General features: G+C 43.6%; 1 protein-coding gene across 3 annotated transcripts in view; it reads right to left on the bottom strand.

Annotated features, from left to right (window-relative positions):
• Nucleotides 1-3,005: 3,005 nt before the first annotated feature.
• The window catches only part of rptor (regulatory associated protein of MTOR, complex 1), a 199,813-nt gene continuing 178,745 nt past the window's right edge, over nucleotides 3,006-24,073 (bottom strand). The window contains exons 27-36 of one of the 3 annotated variants that reach the window (XM_085460410.1): nucleotides 21,339-21,453; nucleotides 21,142-21,266; nucleotides 20,139-20,240; nucleotides 17,121-17,168; nucleotides 7,883-7,989; nucleotides 6,710-6,837; nucleotides 5,407-5,493; nucleotides 5,209-5,325; nucleotides 4,965-5,094; nucleotides 3,006-4,346 (exon numbers count right to left, since the gene is read on the bottom strand). In XM_085460410.1, coding sequence (XP_085316536.1) covers nucleotides 4,278-4,346; nucleotides 4,965-5,094; nucleotides 5,209-5,325; nucleotides 5,407-5,493; nucleotides 6,710-6,837; nucleotides 7,883-7,989; nucleotides 17,121-17,168; nucleotides 20,139-20,240; nucleotides 21,142-21,266; nucleotides 21,339-21,453 — 1,028 coding nt within the window. In that variant the 3' untranslated portion in view covers nucleotides 3,006-4,277. Of the gene's footprint in view, nucleotides 4,347-4,964; nucleotides 5,095-5,208; nucleotides 5,326-5,406; nucleotides 5,494-6,709; nucleotides 6,838-7,882; nucleotides 7,990-17,120; nucleotides 17,169-20,114; nucleotides 20,241-21,141; nucleotides 21,267-21,338; nucleotides 21,454-24,073 lie in introns of all 3 variants that reach the window. The other 2 variants (XM_085460409.1, XM_085460411.1) reach the window with 2 other exon arrangements.

Raw genomic sequence — 24,073 nt, 5'->3', positions numbered from 1 at the left:
TTTTATATTGTTGGAACATTTTTCAGTTTGGAGCTGAACCTGCAGCTGGAAATATTCAGTCTTTTTAAACTATAAACAAGCACGTCACTAGAAATGACATTAAAACAGAATGAAACTTTACAGGCACGCTTTAATCATTTTATTAAAGACACAGCTGTTATTGTTACCATCACCACAAAACATGGTATTTTTAGACTTATATCTATCTGCACAATTAAATTATGCAGTAATGGGTCTAAATTCATTTACAAATAATTAATGAAACTTTGAATAAACAGACTACGAAACAAGAGAAAGAAGGGCGGGGTGTAAATGATTATTAAAAATTCATCCTTATTTAATGTTATCCTGAATTATTTATTTGAAAATTCATTTTTTCTAAATAGAGTATGAAATTGGATTTTTATTAATTAAAACATTATGTAATTTATGCCCAAGTTGACTGATCTTTTCATAGCTCCCTTTTTAATTTGAAAGTTTTATTCATGGGCTTATAATGCTCTTAACTGCTCTGTATAATAAAATTATTTGGGATTTACTGCATTTATTTTTAAATACATCAAATTAATTAATGTTTGCTTTAATTGTAGAATTCATCTTTATAAAAACGTACACTTTGTGGTCCTAACAGATCATGCCACACGAATGACCAAACCCAGTAAAGTAGGACAGGACGATTAATTCCATCCAGTGTTTTTCCAGCAGCTGTAGCATTTGGGTGATTTTGAACTCTCTGATTCAGCTGCTGAATTTGCTAAAAGCAGCTAACAGGATGTTGTGGGTAACGAGAGGTTAGCTGAGAGCCAAAAGTCCATCAGGGACTTTTCTTAAAGGATCTTGAGTGCCCATGGAGCTTTTTGAAATTTCAAAGGTTCCTCCCATCACCCCCAACCAGTCACAGCAGATGGCTCCTCCCTGATCCAGAGGTTTCTTCCTGTTAAAAGGGAGTTTTTCGTTGCCACTGTCTTGCTCATAGGCGGTCACCTGATTGTTGGCGTTGTCTCTGCATTTTTGTTACAATTTTTTTTTTAACAATAAAAAGCATATTGAGCCAACTGTTGTTGTGATTTGGCGGTATTTAAATACAATTGTATAGAAATGAGAAAAAAATTGATGGCATCTCATCAGACCAACAGTTCACAGATGACTAAACATCCATCTCGGTGTGACGGATGTGATGAGCAAGACGTTTGGCCCATAGTGACAAAATAAAATGAACACCATGTTGTGTTCAATAAGACTTAAAATGAGACTGAACTTCAGTTAAATGTTTAATGAGGTCAAAAATAACATGTGCCAAGTGTCCCATTTTCTCACTTATATAATTAGATAGAATTTGTATATATTATATAGGTCTATACAATTTACTATATAATTAGTCCTCTTTCTGAAACCAGAGGTGTCGCCTCCTGCTGGCCAGTAGAATGTATGCAAGCTGTTAGTTTGTGGTGCAACTTTATAGAAATGCAATTCAACCGGTTTATGGTTTTTTAGAAGTCAAATTTACACAAACTTTGAAACAAGCTCAGGTGTTAAACATATGGTGATGCACTAAGTTGAGACAAAAGTTGTTTAAATGAATGAAATCTCAGAAACTCCAAGAAAACTAACAAAGCCCACATTAACATGAAACCTTGCCCTCCCCTAATCCGGTTTTATTTTGGTTTCAGTTTGAACCACTAGGAGATCTGTCGGCTTTGAGTAGTACATATATCGTTTTCTTACATATTTGTTTGAAACAGCTGAACTGATGCAGCTTCAGGATATGAGACAATGCGTGTGTGGTGCATTGAGGCTTCCACGTGGTGCCGGGACTTCCCAACAAACCTAAAACAAAATATAACTCTAATAAACTAAGCAGTGGAGTTTTAAGATCTCTCTTTAATTTAGAAAAGCAAAGCAGATGTTCTTTTTTTTCATAAAGTTTTCTTTGACTTTACAAAATTAATATAAATTCACACGAAACTAGAAATTAAAATAAGACAACAGACGCTTGTTTGTGAACAATTATTTATAATTTAGAAATTCATCCATAAAGGATATTCTCCTGTTTGTAGTGTGTTTCAGTAGAAACAGCTCAGCAACATCTGGAGGCTTCTTTGAATACACATTGAGGAAACAGACAAAACCCAGTGTTGTATTTGGTTTATTTCACTGATTTCATCTCCTGCTTTATGAACCACAGTCAGCAAAGCAGTCTGAAGTCACAGACACAAACCTGATTGTTTCACTTTTCCTTTCCTACTAAAGACTTTTTGTCCAGCTCTAAAATCTTAAAACTCAAAGCAGGATACTCAGAGATGAATGTGAGTGTGAGCTGAGGGCTTGGACCAGCTCAGTGAGCGTGTGAGGGTGGAGACTGACGTGGTGACCGGACTGCATGTTGTGTGGTATGTTTGGTGTTTCCAGTTCACTTTCAGTCTACAAATCCACTCCGTCTGTGGGGGAAAAGTAGAGCTCGGGAGGCGCGATGCAGATGGGAGGTGTGGCAGGAAAAGAGAGGGGGGAGCAGCCTTTGAATGCTAAAGCTCCCCCACCCACCCCCCAAGGCCAAGGCGAACAAAGAAGAATTAAAAACATAGAAAAATACAAGAAAAGAACGAAAAAAAAAAATATTAAAAAGGCATGGTGGTGATAATGCACAAAAAAAAAAAAAAAAAAAAAAAAAAAGCTTTAGGAAAGAGCACCACATTGACGTCAGTTTTCATGATCTCTTGCTTGTGACTGACCTCACCTGCCTATCATGCTGCAGGGGGAGGAGGGGGCTAACGGGGGCTCGTGAAATACCTGAGCGAAATCTAGGGGGCTGACTAAAACCTGATGCAGCGAGCAACAACAGGTGAGTCGGCGCTCTCTAAGCATGCGGCGCACTTTCGCTCCGTTACACATAATCAATCCAAAGAAGTCTGCAATAAAAGCAAAATAAGAGCTGAAATGAAACCCTGCAGCGGGGGTTCATCAAAAAAAAAAAAAAAGGATCTGAATGAAGACAAAGCTGCGCCTGATTGGTTTAAATTCACAAGAAGCTTTACTTCTATTTGTATTTTCCAGAAGCCATAAAAATGAAAGCAGCTTTTTGAGGGCTTGTTTGACCCTCAGGTAAATCATAAAAACCGCCATCTTTACTGTGACAGCAGGTAAAGATGGCACAGCCATACGATGAAGTCTAAAGGAAACTCGCTGTCGTGAATGGAAATGTGTGCGTTTGTATTGCTGTACTGTGGCAGCCGAACACCCCCTCCAAATGGAAGTGTGTTTTTCTGTGGGAAACAGGAAGAGCTTGAGGCTGGATCGATCACGAGCAGTCTTATTGCTTTGCAGAGGCAGGTAGGTAGCTGCCGCGGTCTCCAGGTAGGACCAGGTACTTGGCTAGCTCTCCTCTCACTGTGCTAGATACAAGGGCATGCGTCATCCTAGTAACAAAGCAGGTTTAGCTAAAACAAACAAAACAAAAAGCACACCCCTCCGAGCCACAGCGAAGGGGACTGCATGGAAATGATGATTTTGTTTGGCACGCTGGGGCGAAGGAAGCGAGGAGGAGAACTGCAGAATGGGAGCAGGTGTCTTTTTGGGCAAGTCCAAGGCTATGAGAGCCCGCTGTGGGCAGGGCACATCTGTGCTATAATTCCTTCTAACACTCACAAAAACAACGTGACGTCTGCCGGCTTGACGTTTTCAGGGAACAGTAATCACAATCCACCTTTCCGGGGTCCGTCCTTCCAAGCCCTTCCAAGCGTCTTGGCGGCAGGTGCTGCGAAGTCACGAAACTCCGCATCCTCGGCCAGTTTACGCACACGCACCGGGGTTCGGTGGCGTGGCGAGTTCATGTTTCCTGCACCGGTTAATGTGTTTGAACAGTGTGTGCGTGCTGTCCTCTCTCGCCACATCTGGATTGGGTCAGAGTTTGTTCAGGTAGTGATGCTCGCTGTGTGGCGAGGAGAGGCCCCCGGTGATCGACAGGTACCATTTTCTTTTCTTTTTTAAAATAGAACCTCTCTTCTTCTGTAGATGCTATTTAAATATACACACTCAGCACAGCCAAGTCTACAATCATTAGCTTCATAATAAGAATATGAATAAACAATGATAATATAATATATATAGAGAGTCGTCTGTAGCATGAGTTTTCGTCAGCAGCCATCACTAGAACATTCAGGGTGGTAATTGCATATGTACACGAAAAACAAAAAAGAACGTCATTTACATCCCGGTGCTTGAGGCTCAGGGTCACAATTCATGTGTGATGATGGGGAGGAGAGGTGATGGATGCTGGTGTGTTATCTGAGCCTCTTCTCTGCCGAGTAGATGGACATGTAGTAGTCGTTGCTGCCTACCGCCAAGTGAGGCTGCAGGGAGACGGAGAGAAAAGACAGGGGAGGTTACTTGGTAACTTCTTTTAACCAGAAGTTGGTAACCAACCTAGAGAGTCAGTGTTGTCCAGTTTCGGACATTAGCATTCATTCGCCGTCATGTTTCTGACTAACTGCGAGCCCAATATTCACCTCCCACCGCTCCAGAGAAGAATACCTGACTCTGTGTACACCAGCTAACTTTGCCCGAGTGCTCTTTGATGTGGAGGTTTGTCACTAAAGGAGGTAACAACTGTGACTGGAGGCAAATTTAATGAGCTCCGAGTAAGAAAACCAAAGAAATGAGCTAAACAAATGAAATTTCTCTTTGGGTTCAATGTGACAAGGAACATCTTTCACAATTTGCATAATTGTTTGATATAAAATTGATGAGTGCAGTTTTAAAGTGAAGACTGAATTGCAGATTAAATGCTGTGGCTAAGTACCTCTAAAGGAAAGCTCACTCGAACATTTCCACTTTGGGATGCATTGTTTTTTAAATTTCACTAAATTAGAGATATTCAGTTTTTTAATAACATTTATGTGTCAGGTATAGGTGTTAGCTTAACACAACAACAAAGACGATACAGATACACAGTTGAGCTCTAGTTTTACCCAGTGAGGATGGAAGGCTAAACAGCTGATGGCACCAATCCTTTGTCCCATGAAACCGTCATAGTACTTAATGTTGCTGATCACGTCGCCGTTTGCATTGTAGACCGCTATGAACTGGTTCATCGATCCACTGGAAGGTCGACAGTGAAACACAGAAGAGTCACACACGTGCATTTAGGTATTTACTTGAGGAAAAAGCATCTGATTCTCTGGGTTTGACCCAACGTCAAGCAAACCAACTCACCAGGCGAACAGGTTGGCCTGTGGGTGGATGTCTAGAGCTGTTAAGCCTTTCACCGTCTGTAGCACATTGATGGACTCCGGCATCCGTGGCTCAAAGAACCGCACATCTCCGTTAACACTGACGGGATAACCAGAGTCAGCACAGGCAAGAAAACATTCAAGTTAGTGTCTGTGAGTCTGAGCAGGTGAAAGAGGATACCTGACGCTGATGATGTGCCCGTCTGTCTCCTTCTGTAGATGAGCTTTTACCACCCAGGCTCCGTGCTCCCTGTAGGTCATCACACGACTGCGGAGACACAACAAGCGTCAGTTAACTACGCTACAAGTGACATCAAGTCAAAACAAACCATTTAAAAAATATGGCTTTTGGTACATTAAGTGGTATTTTCACCACCAACAGGAGAGCCTCTAGTGTCTGATCATCCATGGGTGCAGTGAGGCCGAAAATATCTGCTACTCACTGTGTTTTGATTGACTGACTCACTGCTTTGGGCTAACTGGGTGTGAAAAAGCCCTGAAGAATTAAATGATTGCAGCAGAAGCGAGAATAAAAACACGTGTCTATCACACGAAGGAGCTTTTCTTGAAGCCTCATCCAGCAACACTTTAAACGCCGTTACAGTCGTTAAATTTCTTTCTTTCCTTAATTAAAAGCAAATCAAGTAATGTGACTAAACGATCTGGCTGTACAGTAAAGCTGGGTGCACATTCAGTAGAAAGGCTCTGATCTGACCGCTGATTTAACTGGGTGGTGACTTTCTTCTTGGGTAACCAGTGTGGTATTAAACAAAACAAAACTGAAGATAAATCCTGCTGCTCTACATGTAACGAGGATGACACACCACTGGGTGGCAGAGTGGCATCAAGGTGGGGAGAAAAAACAGTCTTTCTGATTTTATTTTGTATGACCATCTTCTTGGGGCTGAGCGGCGCTCGAATTACCGGATAAGTAAAGAAACACTTTACAGTCGGAGCACAGATGTGCCAGAACGAGCGCCTGATCTGTCTAAGGCCGAATTTTAAGGACTCTTTTCTCCAAGCACTGAAAAAAGAAGCTTCTCTATACAAAATTTTCCTAAGACCGAGTCCAACCATCAGCTCTGGGCTGATCAACATGGGGAGGCAACAGTTGCTGAAAGATGTAACTCCCAGCCTGAAGGGGAACTATTAAATTAGCTTCATTTAAAGATTTATGGGCCACTTCATGTTTTAACTGCCTTGTTTTCCCCCTCAGGGGCTGAAATTAAAATAATGTTTAACCAAGCTGGGGGCACAGGGTCCATTAAAGGATGAGGCAACCCAAAAGGGAGATTTATGGCACACTACATACAATAAATATAGATTAGAGAAGTGAATAATGCACGAGTCTGGAGTAGGAGAAACTGCCATGTATGTTCTTCAGTGAAATTAAATAACGTTGAGACAGTAAAATAAAACCGTACTGAGAAATCATAAATTTGAAAGTGATTTAATGGGATTAGAAAGTGATGATGGGAGGCTACCATTCATTGGGGCCCATCCTCCGATCGAAGACCCGCACAGACCCGTCACCCAGACCGGCAACGATCAGCGAACGCTGGGAGTCGCAGGAGAGGCTGGTCACACAGCTGTCCGCTCCTGTTGGGATGTCCTGGCGCACGAACACACGCACACAAGAACACACACAAATCCTCTTGTTAAGGTCTGTAAAGGTAAGGCTCATTTCACATTAAACCTCCTTTAAAATCATCAATCATGTGCTCTGTTGGCTCATTTGAAGCTGGGCGCAGCATCAATATGCAGCCATAGGCGAGACTGGGGCCATTTGTACTTGTATTAAGTCCATCCATCATGACAATGATTAGCACACCGAGGTCCATTAGATGTGTAAAAACAAGGAGAAAAGAAAGAAACCACACTAATGGTACCGGCTCTGCCTCACACTTCCATTACTTTGCCCAAACAAACAGCAGCAGCAGCAGCAGCAGCAGCAGCAGAGAGCTCCGTGAACACATTAAGTTTTAATGTGAAACGCCTCAAAAACAGGGTTGTTTTCATGTTTTAGCACCAAGAAAGTAATCCGAGTTGTTCCTGATGAATATTACAGCTTAAATCTAAAATTCCACCAAAATGCTTCCACACAGCGGCCTCGTTTGGGAAAAGTTGAAAGCTAGACTCAAAATCCTGCTAAAGGATCATTTTGTATTGTCAACAAATCGTGAAGGGACCAAAGTGTGATTTTTGGATACACAGAAGATCTGATGTAAAGTGTTGACGTTTAGATCACAACAACTGCGCTCTGTAGAGGTCGCCACAGCAAATCATCTGCTTCCATCTCACCCTGTCCCTCTGCATGTCCTCCTTCACTACATCCCTGAACCTCCTCTGCTGTCTCCCTCTTTTCCTTTGATGTTTAGATTTATGACAAATGGCAATAAAAGTCTCGTTAAGATTGAAATTCTACTTAGAAACATGAAACCTGCAAGTCTCATATTTTCTGAAACTACTTTCCAGAGACATGAAGGAATAAACTAAATCAGATGAAGGTCACGACAATGATTTAGGAACTAGAAGGAGGGCAGAGAGTCACACTTGACTGACACAGACCAACAGATGCTCCATTTGCCCTCAGCTCTTTTACCCGATTTTATAAAACTAATGAAGAGAAACACAAAGCAGTGAGGTGTGCCGAGTACCTGGACCTTCATTTCTCTGTCAGTGTCCCAGATCCTGACGACTCGGACGTCTCCAGACGTCATGAGGAACCCCGTCTCCTGCTCCCAGTCCACGACCATACCTGCTCCTACAAACACAGGACGACACAGCGACACTTACAACAAGCACAAATGGGACTGTGCGCTCGATACGAAGCACACACCAGGATTATTTATTGTTTTCAAAACAACAGAAGGTGGCTTTTAATCACAATTACACGAACAGCATAAGAATAATTTGCACACAATCTGCGAGCTGCAGTTTGAATTTGATGTTTTTTTTTAATTTCATTTAAAAAGGGACCTTTACAAACACCTATAAACACAGCTGCTAAACACACAGAACATGTGCTGATCCCAGTAATACACAGCCCACGCAATCTGTCGGAGGTTTCAGGAGGCTCACGCTGACACATGTACCAAGTCAAATGAAAGATTAGTGCGGCAGGCTCCTGCACCAGTGCGTCACTAATAAATACAACAGAAAGGAACAATCAAAGAATGAGCAAAAACCCTGCTGTCTGCAGAGTGTAAAGGTGCAGAAGAAATGTTTTTGCAGTAAAACTCAGACCATTAAAACCAAGTCATTCCCGAGTGTACAAAGGCGCACTTCATGCAGACTGAAGCATTGTTTAGCATTTTGCATCCTCCCTGTCAGGACGACCACTGGGAGATGCAAACACTGACCCTGGAACTGCGCCTGTCAGCAGATTCCGGCTTTGATGAGTCAAATGGCACTCGAGCGAAAAAGTGAGGAAGGAAGAAGCTGAAGACAGCAGGACTCTTCGTGTGCTGGCAGTCACAGCAGGAATCAAGTGAACAGTGCAGCACAAGCTGTGCTGCACTGTTCACTGGTCAACTGGTCAATTATGGTCTCTAGTTTTGACACTATTAATTTGAACAGTTCAACAAGCTGAACAGCAAATAAATGCCTCCTCCTTTTCTTTACTGCTGTTAGTCAGTTTAAATCCTTTGACCCAAGTTTGAATGGGAGTGTGAGGATGAATGGGGCGACGGACTGGTGACATGACCAGAGTGTACCCACTGTTTTGCTCTATGACAGCTGGGATAAGCACCAGCGACTGAACTGAATCAGCGATTAAGAAAACAGATGTACGGGACATAACGCGAATTTGTGCTAACACTCTAAAATTGTTTTTAGGAAAAACAGGAGGGCTCTCATGGAGGAAAATGATTTTCTGAAACTTTCCAGAAGGCTTAGTAAATATGAACCCCCATAAAATACGTTCACCAGCCATTTTACACCAGTTAAACTGCTCATTAACATAAATCTCTAACCAGCCAATCACAAGGTAGCAGCTCAGCGCACTTAGACACGTAGGCATGGTGAAGATTATCTACTAAAATTCAAATGAACCATTAGAGCGGAAAAGAAAGGTGATTTAAATGATTTTGAATGTCATTGAATGGTTGCTGGTGCCAGCTGGGCTGAGTATTTCAGAAACTGCTGATGTGCTGGGATTTTCCATTAAAACCATCTGCAGGGTTCACAGAATGGCCAGAAAGAGGGAAGACACCCAGTGAGTGCTCGTTCTCTGGGTGAAAACACCTTGTTGATTCCAGACAGCTTGAAGCTGACAGGAAGTCTACAGTAACCATGTGCTGACCACGTCCATCGCTTTATGACTGTTAATAGCTTCCACAGTCACCAATAGAGGCAGCATGGTGGCACAGTGGTTAGCACTGTTGCCTCACAGCATTAAGGTCCACCATCAGGGCGGGTTCTTCCTGTGTGGAGTTTGCATGTTCTCCCCATCTTTGCGTGGGTTCTCTCCAGGTACTCAAGCTTCCTCCCACAGTCCAAAGACATGCAGTTAGTGGGGATAGGTTAACTGGAAACTCTAAATTGCCCAGAGGTGTGAATGTGAGAGCAAATGGTCGTCTGCGTCTATGTGTTAGCCCTGCGACAGACTGGCGACCTGTCCAGGGTGGACCCTGCCTCTCGCCCCAAGACAGCTGGGATAGGCTCCAGCCCCCCCGCGACCCTGGAAAGGATTAGCAGCAGAGAGTGGATGGCCTGTATTTATATAGCGCTTTACTAGTCCCTAAGGACCCCAAAGCGCTTTACATATCCAGTCATCCACCCATTCACACACACATTCACACACTGGTGATGGCAAGCTACATTGTAGCCACAGCCACCCTGGGGCGCACTGACAGAGGCGAGGCTGCCGGACACTGGCGCCACCGGGCGGATGGATGGAGTCACCAATAGAGCAACTTCATGATGTGGTGTAACAGGAGAGCAGGATGTGCGGCTGACGACTCTGGAGCAAGTGCATGATGCTGTCGTGTTAACACGAGCCAAAGTCTCTAAAGAAAAGGCAAAAGAGGGTCCAACGTGGTAGAGTGAGACATACCTAATAAAGTGGCTGATGAGTGTAGTTACAAGCCAACTTTGTGTGTATAGTCAGGGTTCAGCACCCCTCCAGGTCTAAGCTGACCCCCTGCTGGTCCTATGCACCAGATATCTTTATTTGGCTAACGATCCCTCGGCCGCTCCCATTCGCTGCTCTTCACACTGCAGTCTGGCCTGCCTTTGAGTAAAGCAGCAACACTAATATTTGCCGCTGGCAAGCAAAATGAATCCAGAACAACCACTAAAATATCTGCGTTCATAAAACAACAAACAAACAAAAGCCAACACTTTCAAAGGTGCTCGTTTAGCCATAATTCAAATGTAACAGCAAAGCCACTTAAATGCTACAAACTGTTTACTGTCAAGAATAAAACAGATAAATAATTAAGCAAATGCCTACTGAGACAAGTGCAGAATATTCATAATTTACTGAAATGATCCACTGAAGGCAGGAGTGTAATTTCAGCTTTATCGCTGCACACAGTAATTCTGCCTCTCTCTCTTTCTGTCGCAGGAAACCCGGACCAGTAATAACCTTTTTTTTTTTGTGTTGGAGAAAATGAGCAGGAGCTCGATCGGCTGACCGTACAGTGAAAACAGAGAAGTTGCAGCTTCTGGCTTTAAACTATGAGTTAACATGCTTGATAGTGGCGGCACAGTTTTAAAGGGCAAAGCTAGCGGCATGCTTTAATAGCAAATGGTAGACAGATGAAAGTCACATGATTCTGAGAGCATTAACCTGAACAGACCTCTGACATCAATCGTCTGGACGACAGACTGGAAGCAAATCTTTTCTATCAAGCGGCTCAGGATTAACACACGTAACAGGTTTTATGCATATTACATGTGCAAGACCTTCAAACTCTGTGCGAACTACTAAATTTATGTCTGGTCAGCTAACCTGCAGTGACCAGCATTTTAATGGAGCTTTAACCACACGTGCTGCTCGTCTGCATTTTTCGGAGGCTTTTCTGCCTTCAGTGAAAGCCAAAATGACAGGAAATGATGGGCGAGACAGACCGGAAATGAGGGGTTACAAAGGTCACGGGGCAAATTAAAGCAAGGAAGGTTATTCTATTAAACCACAATGAGGGTGCACACAAACTACTTGATTCTCTGTACATATACAGTACGTGTCACTGCACCTTGTCTGTGTTGTGTTAAAAGCTAAAGCCTGTGTGTTTTCCATTTTAATTGACGTAATTTTCAAAGTACATAATGCATCTTTTTTTCATTTTAGTAAACAGAATAAATCCTCTTAGCTCACTTTGATAACCTTGGCGCAGATGGAGAAATGCATTTCCAACAAGCCAGAGTGCAGACGCTCTAACGGAGGGTTGAATGGTGGAGGAGAAGAAATAATGGGGCAGGTAGCAAAACACACATTAAAAACACACTCCATCTCTCCCCCTTTCTTGCAGGAGTGCTTTCACCACAGAAGTTACAGAAACAGCCTCCTTTTCTATCCTCTTGAAACTCATCACGCCAAGCTTCATTTCCTCCTGTTCCTCCTCCTTTCTCTCTGAGTCACTTCCTCCTCCTGTTTTTACACAATCAATAGCCATCTCCAGCTCACCCACCTGTGTCAGCACCTTGCTTCATACATTCATCTAATTTTTTTTAACACTGCTTATTTTTATTCTCATTTGCTTCCTTTGCAAAACGAAGTGTAGATGAAAAGAGAAGAAGCTATTTTCTTTGCTCTTCCTAAACCTTGTTGAAGAGCGAACACGTTAATTATTAGACATCTCCCCCGGCTGATCTCGAATCATTCACGCGTCTCATTTATCAGTCGTGACTGAGCTTCCGCTGCTGTGTCACAATACCGCTTGGCTTCTCTTACACTGTCAGGAAAACCCAAGCCCCGTGCGGCGGCTTCAAATCAAAGCGTGACGTCACCCGGCCCGCTCGGGCGTCACGCCGCCGGTGTGCCTTGGCACATGTTGGGGAATAGCATGCAGGGGAAACCGCTTCACAAGACTGTGCGGGCTTCTCACGCTGTGAAAAGGAGGAGGCGGCATTCCCTTTGAGGCTGACAGACTGGTAATGAGGAAATCTGGGTTACAATGAGTGGAGGGGAGAAGGGAAGATTCCCCAGTGCACTGAAGTGTGTGCAGGAGGAAACGCACATCAGCAAACTTTCCCAAAGATTTACATACAGCTCATCAACGCCTTTCTCTGTGTGCTCTCACAATAAGAAATTCTTTGGGCCAGTGGTTCTCAAAGTCAGGGGAAAACTGGAGTCAAATAAAATGATGCACAGACCTGCTTTTCCTGCAAAGCATTAAAGGACTGCCGGGCAGAACTAAAGCATATAGTGATTCGAAAACAAACGTCATTACAAATTAAACAGATGACGAGCAAAATATTAGCTGCTTTCACCCTTTATTAGTTTCATCATTTGTTTCGGTAATGACACAAAATGAAGTTGGTAATGTTTGGCAAACGTTGCTTTTGGGAATGTCAAACTCAGGCTGCACTCCTGGCAAGTCAGCTGATTGCAGTGTTTACCACATTACCTCTGGTACTGCTCACAGGGAATAAGCTATTCGACTTCCTTCAGCCTGCCTATAGCTGCTGTGAATCTGCCAGCTGTGTCACAGCACACCTCCACCCCAGTGCCACCTTTTTACACTGCGTCTAACTTGATCAGTGTCCTACCTGTTGGCACCGAAGCCTGTTCTGTTTTGTACAAAGGTCTTGCTCCTGCTCTCCCTGCTTTACGCTTTTAGGTGCATTCACGTGGAAGGCAGAGTCCCTGACCAGAGTCACAGCCCCAAATCAGAAATATTCCATACAGATGCTGACTGAAGTCTGATAATACGGCTGAGTTTGAAATTGTATTTCTTGTCTCAGGGATTTGAAACACGATGCTCCTTGAACACAGCCTTTGTGACTTTCTTCTGAAGATTTCCTTTCTTAACTCTTTCTATGTGAAACAAAAGTCACAATTTCTATGCATCATGCGCTAATGACTTAACTCTTTTTAGTTAACTTCCTGGGTAAAGTGACAAAGCGCAAACTTCCCAGATGTTCCACTGACTTGATGACTAAAAGAAGCCGATTAAAAGAAATATGGCTGACTTGTTGCTTCTGTTACATTCTAGAAAATATTCTAGAAAAGAAAGAGGATCAGAAGAGATAAAGGAACACTTTTTGAATTAAAATCAATGCCCAAAATAGCAGTGAAGCAGTGTGCAGCCCCCATTCACCCCTGCTGGAGCTGATGCTTCAGTCCTAATTAAGATATATTAAGCTTGAGACGCTCGAAGAACATTTAGCTGTACGCCGGCTTGCAGTCTCGTTTGTCTCTCCATCTCTCTGCCTCTCTATCCAGGTGCTCCTCTCGCTAACTTCTCGCTTCCACTATCTTTCCCGCGTTAGCTCTTCCCTTCTGTCCCACTTCAAGCGGCTAAATTCTCCCTGACAGCTGTCAAAAAACTTCACTTTGAGTTCGGAGGGTCACAGATCTGAAACCTTAAACCAAACCTTTCAGTTCTGTCTCTTGCAGACAACACTCAGCTGCTCAAAACGGGATATCATCCTGCCTTAGAGGGAACCTTTGTGGGCCTGAGCGGGTCTTAGTTACCCACACAGAAATCAATGTGGACATGCAGAATTGAGTTGTGAGAAGGAAGGAGCTGGCAAAAGGAGTGTGGGCAATGTTTCCTCAGCTGGAAATCTGACCACGTTACAGAGGTGGAGGCATAGATAGCTTCCAGGTACAATCTCTCTTTAAATCTGGTATTTCGCCCTCTCTGCTTGAGTCCTCCCCAGTCAAAAACGGCACTGATATTGTTAGCAGATGGCCTTCCCCTTGCTGAATCATTAACTGGGCAAAAAAAGCTAGTTTAACACCAGTAACAGCCAGCAGGCTTGTGGTGGATCATCACTGCTCCGGCACCAGTTTGCCAAGAAAATCCCCAATTTGTGATATTTATCTATTCCTTTGCATAAATATCTTTGATTCACTCCCATCTTTCCTCTCCGGAGAAGACGCCTTCCTCTGACTTCTTATTCTGCACCATTATCTCCAGTGACGGCCTAACTATCCCACACACTGCAGCTTATTAAAACTGGCGCTGAGGCCTTCCTGCTTCTTCTCTCCCTCAGCGTTTTTCAATCTCCTCACTTTATCCTGTTTGCTTTGAAAAGGTCTTCCAGGATTCTGGTAATAAACCTCCAAGATTACTGGGAACTTACCCAGCACGCGCGTGCCTCTGATAGACAATGATGTCACGATACGGGAGCGTTCTGACGGGCAGGGAGACTTCCCCACTTTGGCATTTGGTTAACCTTTGAAAGAGCTCGGACCTGCTTGGCTGACACAGACCTCCTGAAATGAGCTCTAAGCGGCCGACATTATCACCTGTTGATCTGATTATTGGGGAGAGGAGACTAGCACAAAGTTCTCACGCCATTTTAAATAACTTAAGGAAATGGGTTCTGATCCAGGATTGCTGCTGGAGGTCTCACAGGCAGGAATATCTTCCTGATTCACCTCCCAGTGGCTGCTTTTCTAAACTCCGGCACCCAATCAGCTGTAGAAGATGATCGAGGCGTCAGATCCTGAATATAAACACTGGCTTTACATCTAAAAAATAATAATTTATATATTTTAGGAATTTTATATCAAACGTTATACATTTTTAGAATCCTGTAGTGACAATAATCTCTTTAGCTTTTTATTATGTAGTTTTTAAAAATGTGTTCACCTACAAAACAGTGAAAATCTGTGATGTGCGTTTATGTAAAAGCTGCAGACAAAAACCCTGCAGCCTTTTGTATCACTGCAACTTCACACAAGGTTCTGGAGGCCTGATGTTAACAAGGTCCCAGGCAGCAAGGCTGAATGTAAAGCAGGACACAAAGCGTGTCTCCATTTAACCAAAGAAGCGAAGTCAGCCCTACTTCTGCTCATGCACAAGAAAAGGGACAAAGAGAAAGATGATTAAAGAGGAGAAAAAAAAGAAACAAACCTAATGGCATTAAAAGGAATAAAAATAAAGGACAAAGCTGTGTTGTAACATATTGCAATTATATGTATCAGAACTTGATTAGATCGGCTCTTAGTCTAATCTGCAGAGCTGTGACGTTTGTTCGCTTCAGTCCATCTAACCCCAGAACAAACACTAATTAGAAATTTCTGGTTTGCTCTCTCTGTGCTTCCTTTCAGCCTTAAATAAACACGAGCATGACCTTATTTTCAAGTCATCTCAAACTTTTCTTTCCTTATTTTCTCTCCATCTATCCTGTCTTCCAATCTTCTCCTCTGCCATCCGCCTACTTATCCACCCCTTTTAACCGCTGTCTGACCTTCCCTCTTAAGAATTCTCCCATTTTTACCTAGAAACCTTATCCCTCTTGTTTTCTGCACAAAGCTCTACCTCCAGCGACAGCCTCTGCATACTAATGCAGCTGCAGCAGCTGCAGGAATAACTTCTCAGAGCCAGTTGCCAGCCGCAGTCCTGTAATTCCACTGTTTCCTCTGAAGTTTAACAGGCTGAACCCTCCAGTGAGACAGACATAGTCCCAATTAAACACCGACACCCATGGGACCAGATTCAATTTGTGTGTGTGCACGTTTTTTTTAAATAAATGAAAGAAGCTGTTTGAGGTGACGATGAAGAGTGACTGGAGACTATGCAGCTATGTGAAAGTATTATTTTACATGCCGAGTTAATCAAATACCCATTTGCAAATGTGCCTGCAACTGAGTGTTCGGTACAAGGATCCCATAATTTAAAAGCTGAATAACTAGCCAAGTCAAAGCGGTGTGCGTGTGGCTGAAGTTATGATGCATGGGTTTAAGGATGATCTTTTTTGCAGTTCCTCACAATCTAAAGAAGCCAAACAATATTTCCACAGAGATTACTTTTTGGGGTTACAGTTTCAATATAATCAGATCACAGCTAATGTGTCTCCTGCAGTGTGTATACACTTTGAGGATGTTTGCATATATCCCAGCAAACCATTCCAGTGTATTTAGAGAGTTATGTTACTAAAAATGAAGCTTACTGCTAACAAAGAACCAACATGTCTAAAGTTAATCAGCCATTTTTCACTGATTTTTGCCTTGGTCATGGAGATTTAGTTCAATTTAGCATAATACCATTTAGACATGAAGTTCATATGGTCACACGCCATTTACATGTCCTGCAGCTTTTTAAACTTTCATGACTGGTTAGTTTTAAAGATTAGGGCGGTTAGTTAGCCAGCTAAATATAGCTGCAAGAATCTCCCAGTGTTTACTTACAAAGTGGGTTCTGATTGTTTGAGCAGTGGCTGATTTTTAACTGCTCATTTAACATCTGCATAATTATCTGTTTAGGTAACACTGGCTTATTTACACTGATATTGCTTGACATGCACTGCCTCTGAAAACCAGAATCTTTTATTGCAAAAGACTCAAGTGCAGACAGCTGCTACAATCTGACATTCATTAAACTGTCGCTGGCTAGAGGAACAGAAATCTGCTTTCTCACTTTTGTCTGAAATTAAGGAAAACTAAGTTTGTAAATAACAACCTGATTAGAGTTAAAGGTTAAAGGAGGTAGGAATTAAGAGCTTTTGATATCAACTTTAAAAAGTTTGTGCTGGCCTTCTGAAGAGGACATGTCTGTGCTAGTGGAAGTTTTTTCTTCATGGAGCGTGCTCTGAACTTGGGTTGACTGTCAGGGATGGAGTAATGAAACATCACCAGACAGGTGAATGAATGAAGCGTGCTGGTAGTGGTCAGGGGAATAAAGGAAATTTCTAAATGAAAGACACACCCTTGGCTGTTTAGTGCAGCACGTGCTTTAGTAGTGAGGGAGAATAGAAGGGAAATGCAGCACTCACCTCCTTGCTTACTCCTGTCAAGATAGATGGAGACCCTTCTGGCCAGACCTGCGAGCAGGGGGAAGAGGAGCGTATGGAGGAAGGAAGGGAAGATGGAGAAGGGGGGGGGGGGGAGAGCAGGAACGTAACAAAGCAAGCGACAAATTAGCAAGAACCCCTGTGCATGCTAACCCAAACATCCACACACACCTAACAGAGCTGTAATACCCATGAAGTGACGGTGGGTACTCCTCGCCACTTCATGGGTATTACTCTACATGCACTTGAAGAGCAGAGGGATGAACAAGGCTGCTGCTTCCCAGCGTGGTAACTCCCAAATGACAAACAGCGGCACGTCAACACCAAAGAGCGGAAGGAGATTTGAGCCGAGCTGCCACCTCTGCATTACAAACTGCGTCCCCAGCATCCGAACCTGCAGGACGCAGAATCTAAGATCCCTTCACCCACAGCGTTAAAAAGCAGGCAGGGTGGAGCTGAGTGTGCATCAGTTTGTGGCTGGTCAATAACAAAAACAACACCTGGAAATAATCAAGGTGCACAAATATGTATGGATTCTTATGGAGACTTGTTGCTTCGGTCTTGCTGCCTTGTTCAGCCTCTCTCTCTCGGGGGGGGGGGGGGGGGGGGACCACAAAACAATATCAAAGACCCAGCAAAATAACAAAAAGCCAGACAGTCCACAGAGATGGATCATTGATGAAAAACAGCACAGGAGCGTGTTATTGGACGATGGGAGGGGGGGCGGGTTGAGTGAGGACAGGTCCTGCTGGTACTCTTGTGTGAGTGTGTTTGTCTGGCAGCATCTCCTTGAGAAATGCTCAGTCTTGTTGCAACTGCCTACAGAGGTAGAGCAGGATTTTGGCAGCGAGAAGACAGACTTGTGTAATAATTCATTGGGTTTTACATTATTAATGCAGCTGAGGCAACGCTAAAAATCTTAAAAATTCTAAACACAGCGTTATTGTACTCAATCTGAAAGACGTTCCAAGCAATGGTAATAACTCAGAACTGAATACTGGGCCAGGAGGTGGTGGGTGTGAATGCACCAGGGAAAGCAGAGTCTGCGTGAGATTGCCGAGGTTTCTGAGATCTACTGCCAAGTTCATTTTTATTTTTTTACATTTTGGAGCACAACAAGCCAAAGCTGGATTCTTCAGTAAAACTTTTTCAAGCGAGGTCTCATCTGAGTGGCTGCTTATATTAAAACTGATGCCTTCACTAGGTTCTGCATACAGACTGCAAAACAGTGGACTGTCACTGACGACACATCCAGGATAACAAGCACACCATTAAATGTTAAAGTTTCAGAGAAAACATGGCTGTGGCTCGCTGTCGGACAGTCCTCCGCGGAGGGAGAGCTTCTCAGGGCGGTTTGTGTCGTGAGAGTCAGGCAGAGACCGCTGTTAGTTAAGTGTGTCTCCTCCCTGCAGGGGCCCGCAGAGATATGGTGACTCGGTAATGACGGAAACACGTATGTGCACACGGCATGAGGTCCACACCTCTGCACAGATATGCAGTCAGGCACTGAATCAGCCAGTCACTCAATCTGACAGCTCTGCTCTGGCTGCTGCCAATTAGCCAAACACGGTGCCGCATCTCGTATGGGACACGCAGTTATTAAAAAAACAAAAAAAAACTTCTGCGCTCGTGCTAAAGTGCACCATTTTCATACGGATGGATGAGCGCTACGTAGGTAATCGCTGCGTTTATCACACAGGTTATGCTCAGAAACAGTCATTCTTACAGCTGTCACAGTTGCTCCCAAAAACATCCCAGTAGTATCGGCTGAGAAACGCTCGTGGCAGAAATTTAAAGCAGGGGAGAGAGTTAAGGAGATCGTGCGCAACCTGACACAACACACCGGTGGGTGGAAGTGTCTGACAGGTGTGTACAGTGGGTGCCTGCATCGCATTTGTGAATATCTCCGCCTCGGGAGTTGTGTGTAAGTGTGTCAACACGAAGGTAAACATGGCAGCGGATCCACCAACGTCCACAGTCCCAGTTTTATAACGATCACTAAAGCAATGTGAACAGTCTCACAGGGGAAGAATGAGAAATACCTACCTTCTGCATTTCGTGATTGATTACGTGCAGACTTGGAATGTAGGGCCCGCAGTAGGTTAAACAGCCCCCGCTGTTTCAGGTGTGACAGGTATATATGACAGATGTTGAACGTGTGAGAAGGTGAGGGAGGTGAAGCTGACAGCGGATTTTAAATTAGACCTACATTCGTGGACTTAAACCGGCCGCCACCGGCAGCAGAAACAACCCGAATGCAAAAGTATGGAAATAAGGTTTCGGCTGTGTCATTTTTCATTTGTGTGAAATTGGTTATTTTTAAAGCAGCTTGTGACAAACTCTCCCGGACTTCCAGTGACGGTGAAGTGGTCTGCCCTGGCTGCTGCCCCTCAAATCTGACATTTTTAGTGATTTGAACAGCTCTGTGGGATGAGCACACGTGCGGTAATTAAAACCGAAGCTGTGCGAGTGAGTGTTTGCTGCTGGGTTTGATGGGGTCTGGGTCACTGTGCGACTGAAATGCTCTCATCGGTGCCACCTTTTATTCAGAGATGAATTTCTGAGGTTTAAAACACCAAACACACTGTAAAAAAAACAAGAAAAACTACCTTCAGGCTGAGTGCTGTGTGATTTTAGTCCAGTTATGTGTTGGACTTTTTCTTTTATTCATCTAAAACCTGAGCTGTGTTTAATTTAAAAAGATATAAGTTTGAACGTAACCTTAACCTACTTTACTAGATGTACTTTACTGTAATTGTCAGCTGTGGCTGTATCGTTTCAGCAAAATTGAATTTTTTCTTTTAGTTTTTTTCATTACTTAGTTTAAGGAGAAAAAAACCCTCCTCTCAGACCTTCTCTGTAGGCGGAGCAATGAGGACGTATGACTGGGATGCTTTGGGACAGTTTGTGGTTTTGGGGTATGGGTGGGACTGCGGATGGGTTGGTGACACAGTAATAAAGAGCGTTGGTCTTTACTGTGCGTGCTGATGGAGGGCTGACCTCGGGTAGTGGGCAGCATATCGGAGAGACCCTGCCACGCCGTCACCATCTCCGGATTCTTCTGGTCAGCAAAGTTCTTCCAGATCCGTAGCGCTCCATCATCTGGAGAGACGAGAGAGAGAGGGAAAGATACAGAGTAAGAGAGAGAGAGGCAGGAAAAAAAATGCAGCGTGGTGTAAACGCTGAGGCTGGACGCAGCTGCACAGACACCAGCATCCTGTTTGTAATCTTTATGCACTTTAAAGTGTTGAACTGCGTTGATGAAAACCCTGAACCAAGACTCTTTCACACACACACTGTGTCTTGACTGTCAACACACACTCCTCAAAAGAAGACGGAGAGTGTGTAACGCCGAGCGGCATCTTAAAAGGCTCTGTGCCTGTGAGCATCTCGCCAGAAAGAAACAACGAAGCAGGAATCTAACCTCCAAAACCTCTGCGGCAAAGACACCAAGATAAAACACGTCCGTGCACTCTTATGAGGAAGCTATTACAGGCCATAAAAGTCTCCACTTGATTTACAGCCTGCGTTTTACTTCTTTTAATGCTGATTCTTTTTTATAACTAATGTCCTGCCCTGCTATCCTTCAGAGCATGAGTGATGGGGAAAAGCTGAATAAGTGAACATTACTTTTTGATGAGATGGAATTTAGATTTATCAATACTGAAGCCTTTTATCAAAGCTTCTTAGCTTAATTTAACAGAAGGAAGACCAAACAAAATAAATGTGTTTGTATTTTAATGTCGAGTTGTTTTCTCCGGTTCCTGTGGGTGATGAAGATAAAGCCATGGAGGGTAATTGCTTTCTTCTTTTGATGAATGATGATGACTACACATGAGTGCTCTGTGTGTAACAGCCAAGTGTTTAAGGCTTGTTGCTGCTACAAATGAGCCTCTCTGCGATTTCTGCTGTTGCCAGTGGGCGTGGACATTTGCGCTGATAACTTGGATGCACTTGTGCATCTGAACTCACACTTTTGTGCGTGTGTGTGTGTGTTAGAAACCTGTTGCGGTGAGCAGCAGTGAGCAGTCGTGTCCGTTCAGGTACTCCATGGATGTGATGCGAGTATAACGAGGGTTTCCGTTGTAGAAGTAGTCCAGTCTCTCGCCCTTCTCCCAGTCCCAAAAGCTAAAACAAACACACTCATTAGACGACAATATGATCTGTTTAACATTTTAACTGAATGTGGTAGTCTCTGACCAGATGCTGTCCTTGTCAGCCACAGCGATGCAGGTGTTGAAGGGGTGGAACTTGACCACTGATGGCACTCCGGGGTTGCGGTTGATGAATATTTGATCATCCAAGCGAGAAATACCTGAAACAGAGGAGAAAATCCAAAAGTTGGTATGAAAGGATGATGGATTCATCCAAACCGGAGGTTTGTTTCCCGATGCAGGTTAAAGTAAGTGGCACGCAAATGGGGGAACAACCTGTCTGCTGGCACACCTAACCCACGCCTGCAGCTGCAACCTTACAGGGAGTAACTTAATGAACAAATAAAATGTAGTCTGTCCCGCCTTCCTCTTGCTTTTGGCTGAATCAGGGAGCCTACAGCTGTTCACTGTTGGTCTGGGGTCAGTACCTACTACTGCTCGATACTCAGGTAACTTTCCTGCCACCCGAGAAGCATTTAGGAGAGTTTATGAGTTGGGCTTTAGGTAGTAATTTTTGTACCTATTGAGGTGTTAAATTTTCACAGTGCTTTTACTTCTACGTAGCGACTCATCTTTTTTGGCCTTGGCTCTCCATGAAGCTTTCTTTTAAACTTTTAAAATGGCAAAACTGTTAACAGCTCGATTCCTTCCATCTTTTTTCCAGTTTTTGTATCCCAGAGATCAGCGTGTGGTTTTTAACAAATAAACTTAAAAGATTTCTCTTGCAGATTTTTCAAATTCTGCCTCTGATCAAAATCAAAAGCATTTTAGTACAAAACAGAGGAACAAAATAACATAAGAGCTACAACAAAAAGGTTTATTTAAAAGTCCATTAGCAGTGCACACTTTCTTAAACTGACTGACAGGTTTTGTCATGTCCAAGAATACCAAAGACACCAGCTGAGGGCCTCAGGACTCTCTCAGTGGCACATTATTGAGTTTTGTGTTCGTGAAAATTATTCTTTTGTCCTCTAAGTTTCTTAAACACACTAATGCAGTTCATATTTCCATGCTCTGTCAGCAGATTAAAAAGAAATGTTCAAAGAATACAGTTTAATTACTAGTTTTTAATTGTATAGGATAATAAAGGATAATAAAAGGTACACTCAGCGCAATAATGTGGCTCACTGACACATTTCTAATAGCTTTTGGAAAAAGAGAAATTTATTCTTCATGAGGTTTTGCATCATAGGCTGTATAAATGGCCTGGCTCTCATAGACTCTACCTGAGTACCCAAAGCACTTTGTACAAGTTGAGTTTTGAAAGTGTGAACAACAAGTGAGAGGTTAGTCTGGCAGCACACCCTGCTTTATCACCTTTTTTACCCTGAATGGCTCCGTCATTTACCAAATCACCATGATACTGTATGTGACATGAAAATAAAGGCACAGATCATAAAATCAACTCAAGTGAGAAGTAGGGCCATTTTCTCACAGACTTTTATACAATCAGACTTCTTTTAGCAACCAGACGAGTCGCCAGCTGCTGGCCACTGGAAAGACTGCAGGTTTTATGCACTTAACTCTATTTATTTGACTTTATTTATTTTAAAAACATACATCTATGCTTTGGGTGCACACATTAAATACTGGGCTGTAGTATTGCTTGGTGAACATAAATTAAATACGGAATCGGGGCCGAGATTCCCAACACAACACAAAGGTCAAGTATGATCTGAACTTTATACTTTTAACAGTAGTACTGAGAAAAAAAAATTAAAGACAAGTATTTGGTTTTTAAAGTATTTGTATAAGTTAAAACAAAAAGCAAATAAAGTTTCCTGGAAGACATTTTCAGAAGTAGAACGTGGAATAAAGGAAAAAAAAGGACAAAGCACAGCCTGGCCATCGACAGGAAGACTTGAGGCAAAGAAGGAGAACAGAGCAAAACATGAAACGGTCTGCGGTGGAAGAGCCGAGGCAAAGAAAACAGTGGAGTTGTGTACCCCACTGGCAGGTTTCGCTGCGAGTAAAAACACGTTGATAAATCTGATGACTGCCTCACTATATGTTGTCATGGCAACAACACATGCCGGCTGCCGACCCCGTCCTTGGCTACACGAACTCACTCCCGAGACCGCCGTAACGAGATGAAGAACAATGAAGGGGGATGGATGCAGCTGTGACGGAGGAAAATGTAGTTGGAGGGAGAAGCTGCGGAGGCCTGCGGTTAAAAGCCGGCCGAGATCATCATCACGACTCGCTTTATGTGCACAAAGTGTGACATCACAGTAGATACAGAGCGACTGTAAAAACAGAGTACACCTCAGAAGTGCACAGTGAAGTGGGCAGACTTTGCACCGCCAACAAAAACAACAGTACAAGTCAGATCAGGTTCACAGGCTACAGAACATCGTTTGTTCTCTTCTCTCTTTGCTAGCTTTGCTGCCTCGTTCTCAACTCCTCCATCTTCCTCCATCGTACCCTCCCCCCTCCTCCTCCCTCCTTCCTCTCGCCTTGGTTCTCTCTCTGGAGGGATTCGACTGAATGAGGGCAACCCTACTACTTCTCTCTTTCAGAAAACTGCGAGGGGAATTCAATGATTTAACGAGAGCGGGATAGACGTGTGCGTGAGCAAGCCTCAGCTCTGACGCCAATCGCCTCGTGACTGTGTGTGTGTGTTTGTGTGTGCATGTGTGGAGGGGGCTGCCGGTGACGTCGGGGGTGTTAGTTATTCTGTTTGAGAGCTGCTCAAACTTCACCCGGGGAGTGTGTGTGTATGCTGGCACTGGAGCCTCTTTAATGTGCGAGTGCATGTGAGGGGAGACCTGTGACTCACAA

This window comes from Copadichromis virginalis, linkage group LG6 (genome assembly GCF_057382275.1).
Source record: "Copadichromis virginalis isolate Kocher_CV1m ecotype Utaka linkage group LG6, C_Virginalis_male_GT1.1, whole genome shotgun sequence".
Lineage (NCBI taxonomy): Eukaryota > Metazoa > Chordata > Actinopteri > Cichliformes > Cichlidae > Copadichromis > Copadichromis virginalis.
The sequence above is the reverse complement of the archived record's forward strand: the minus strand, read 5'-3'. Positions and strand labels throughout refer to the sequence as shown.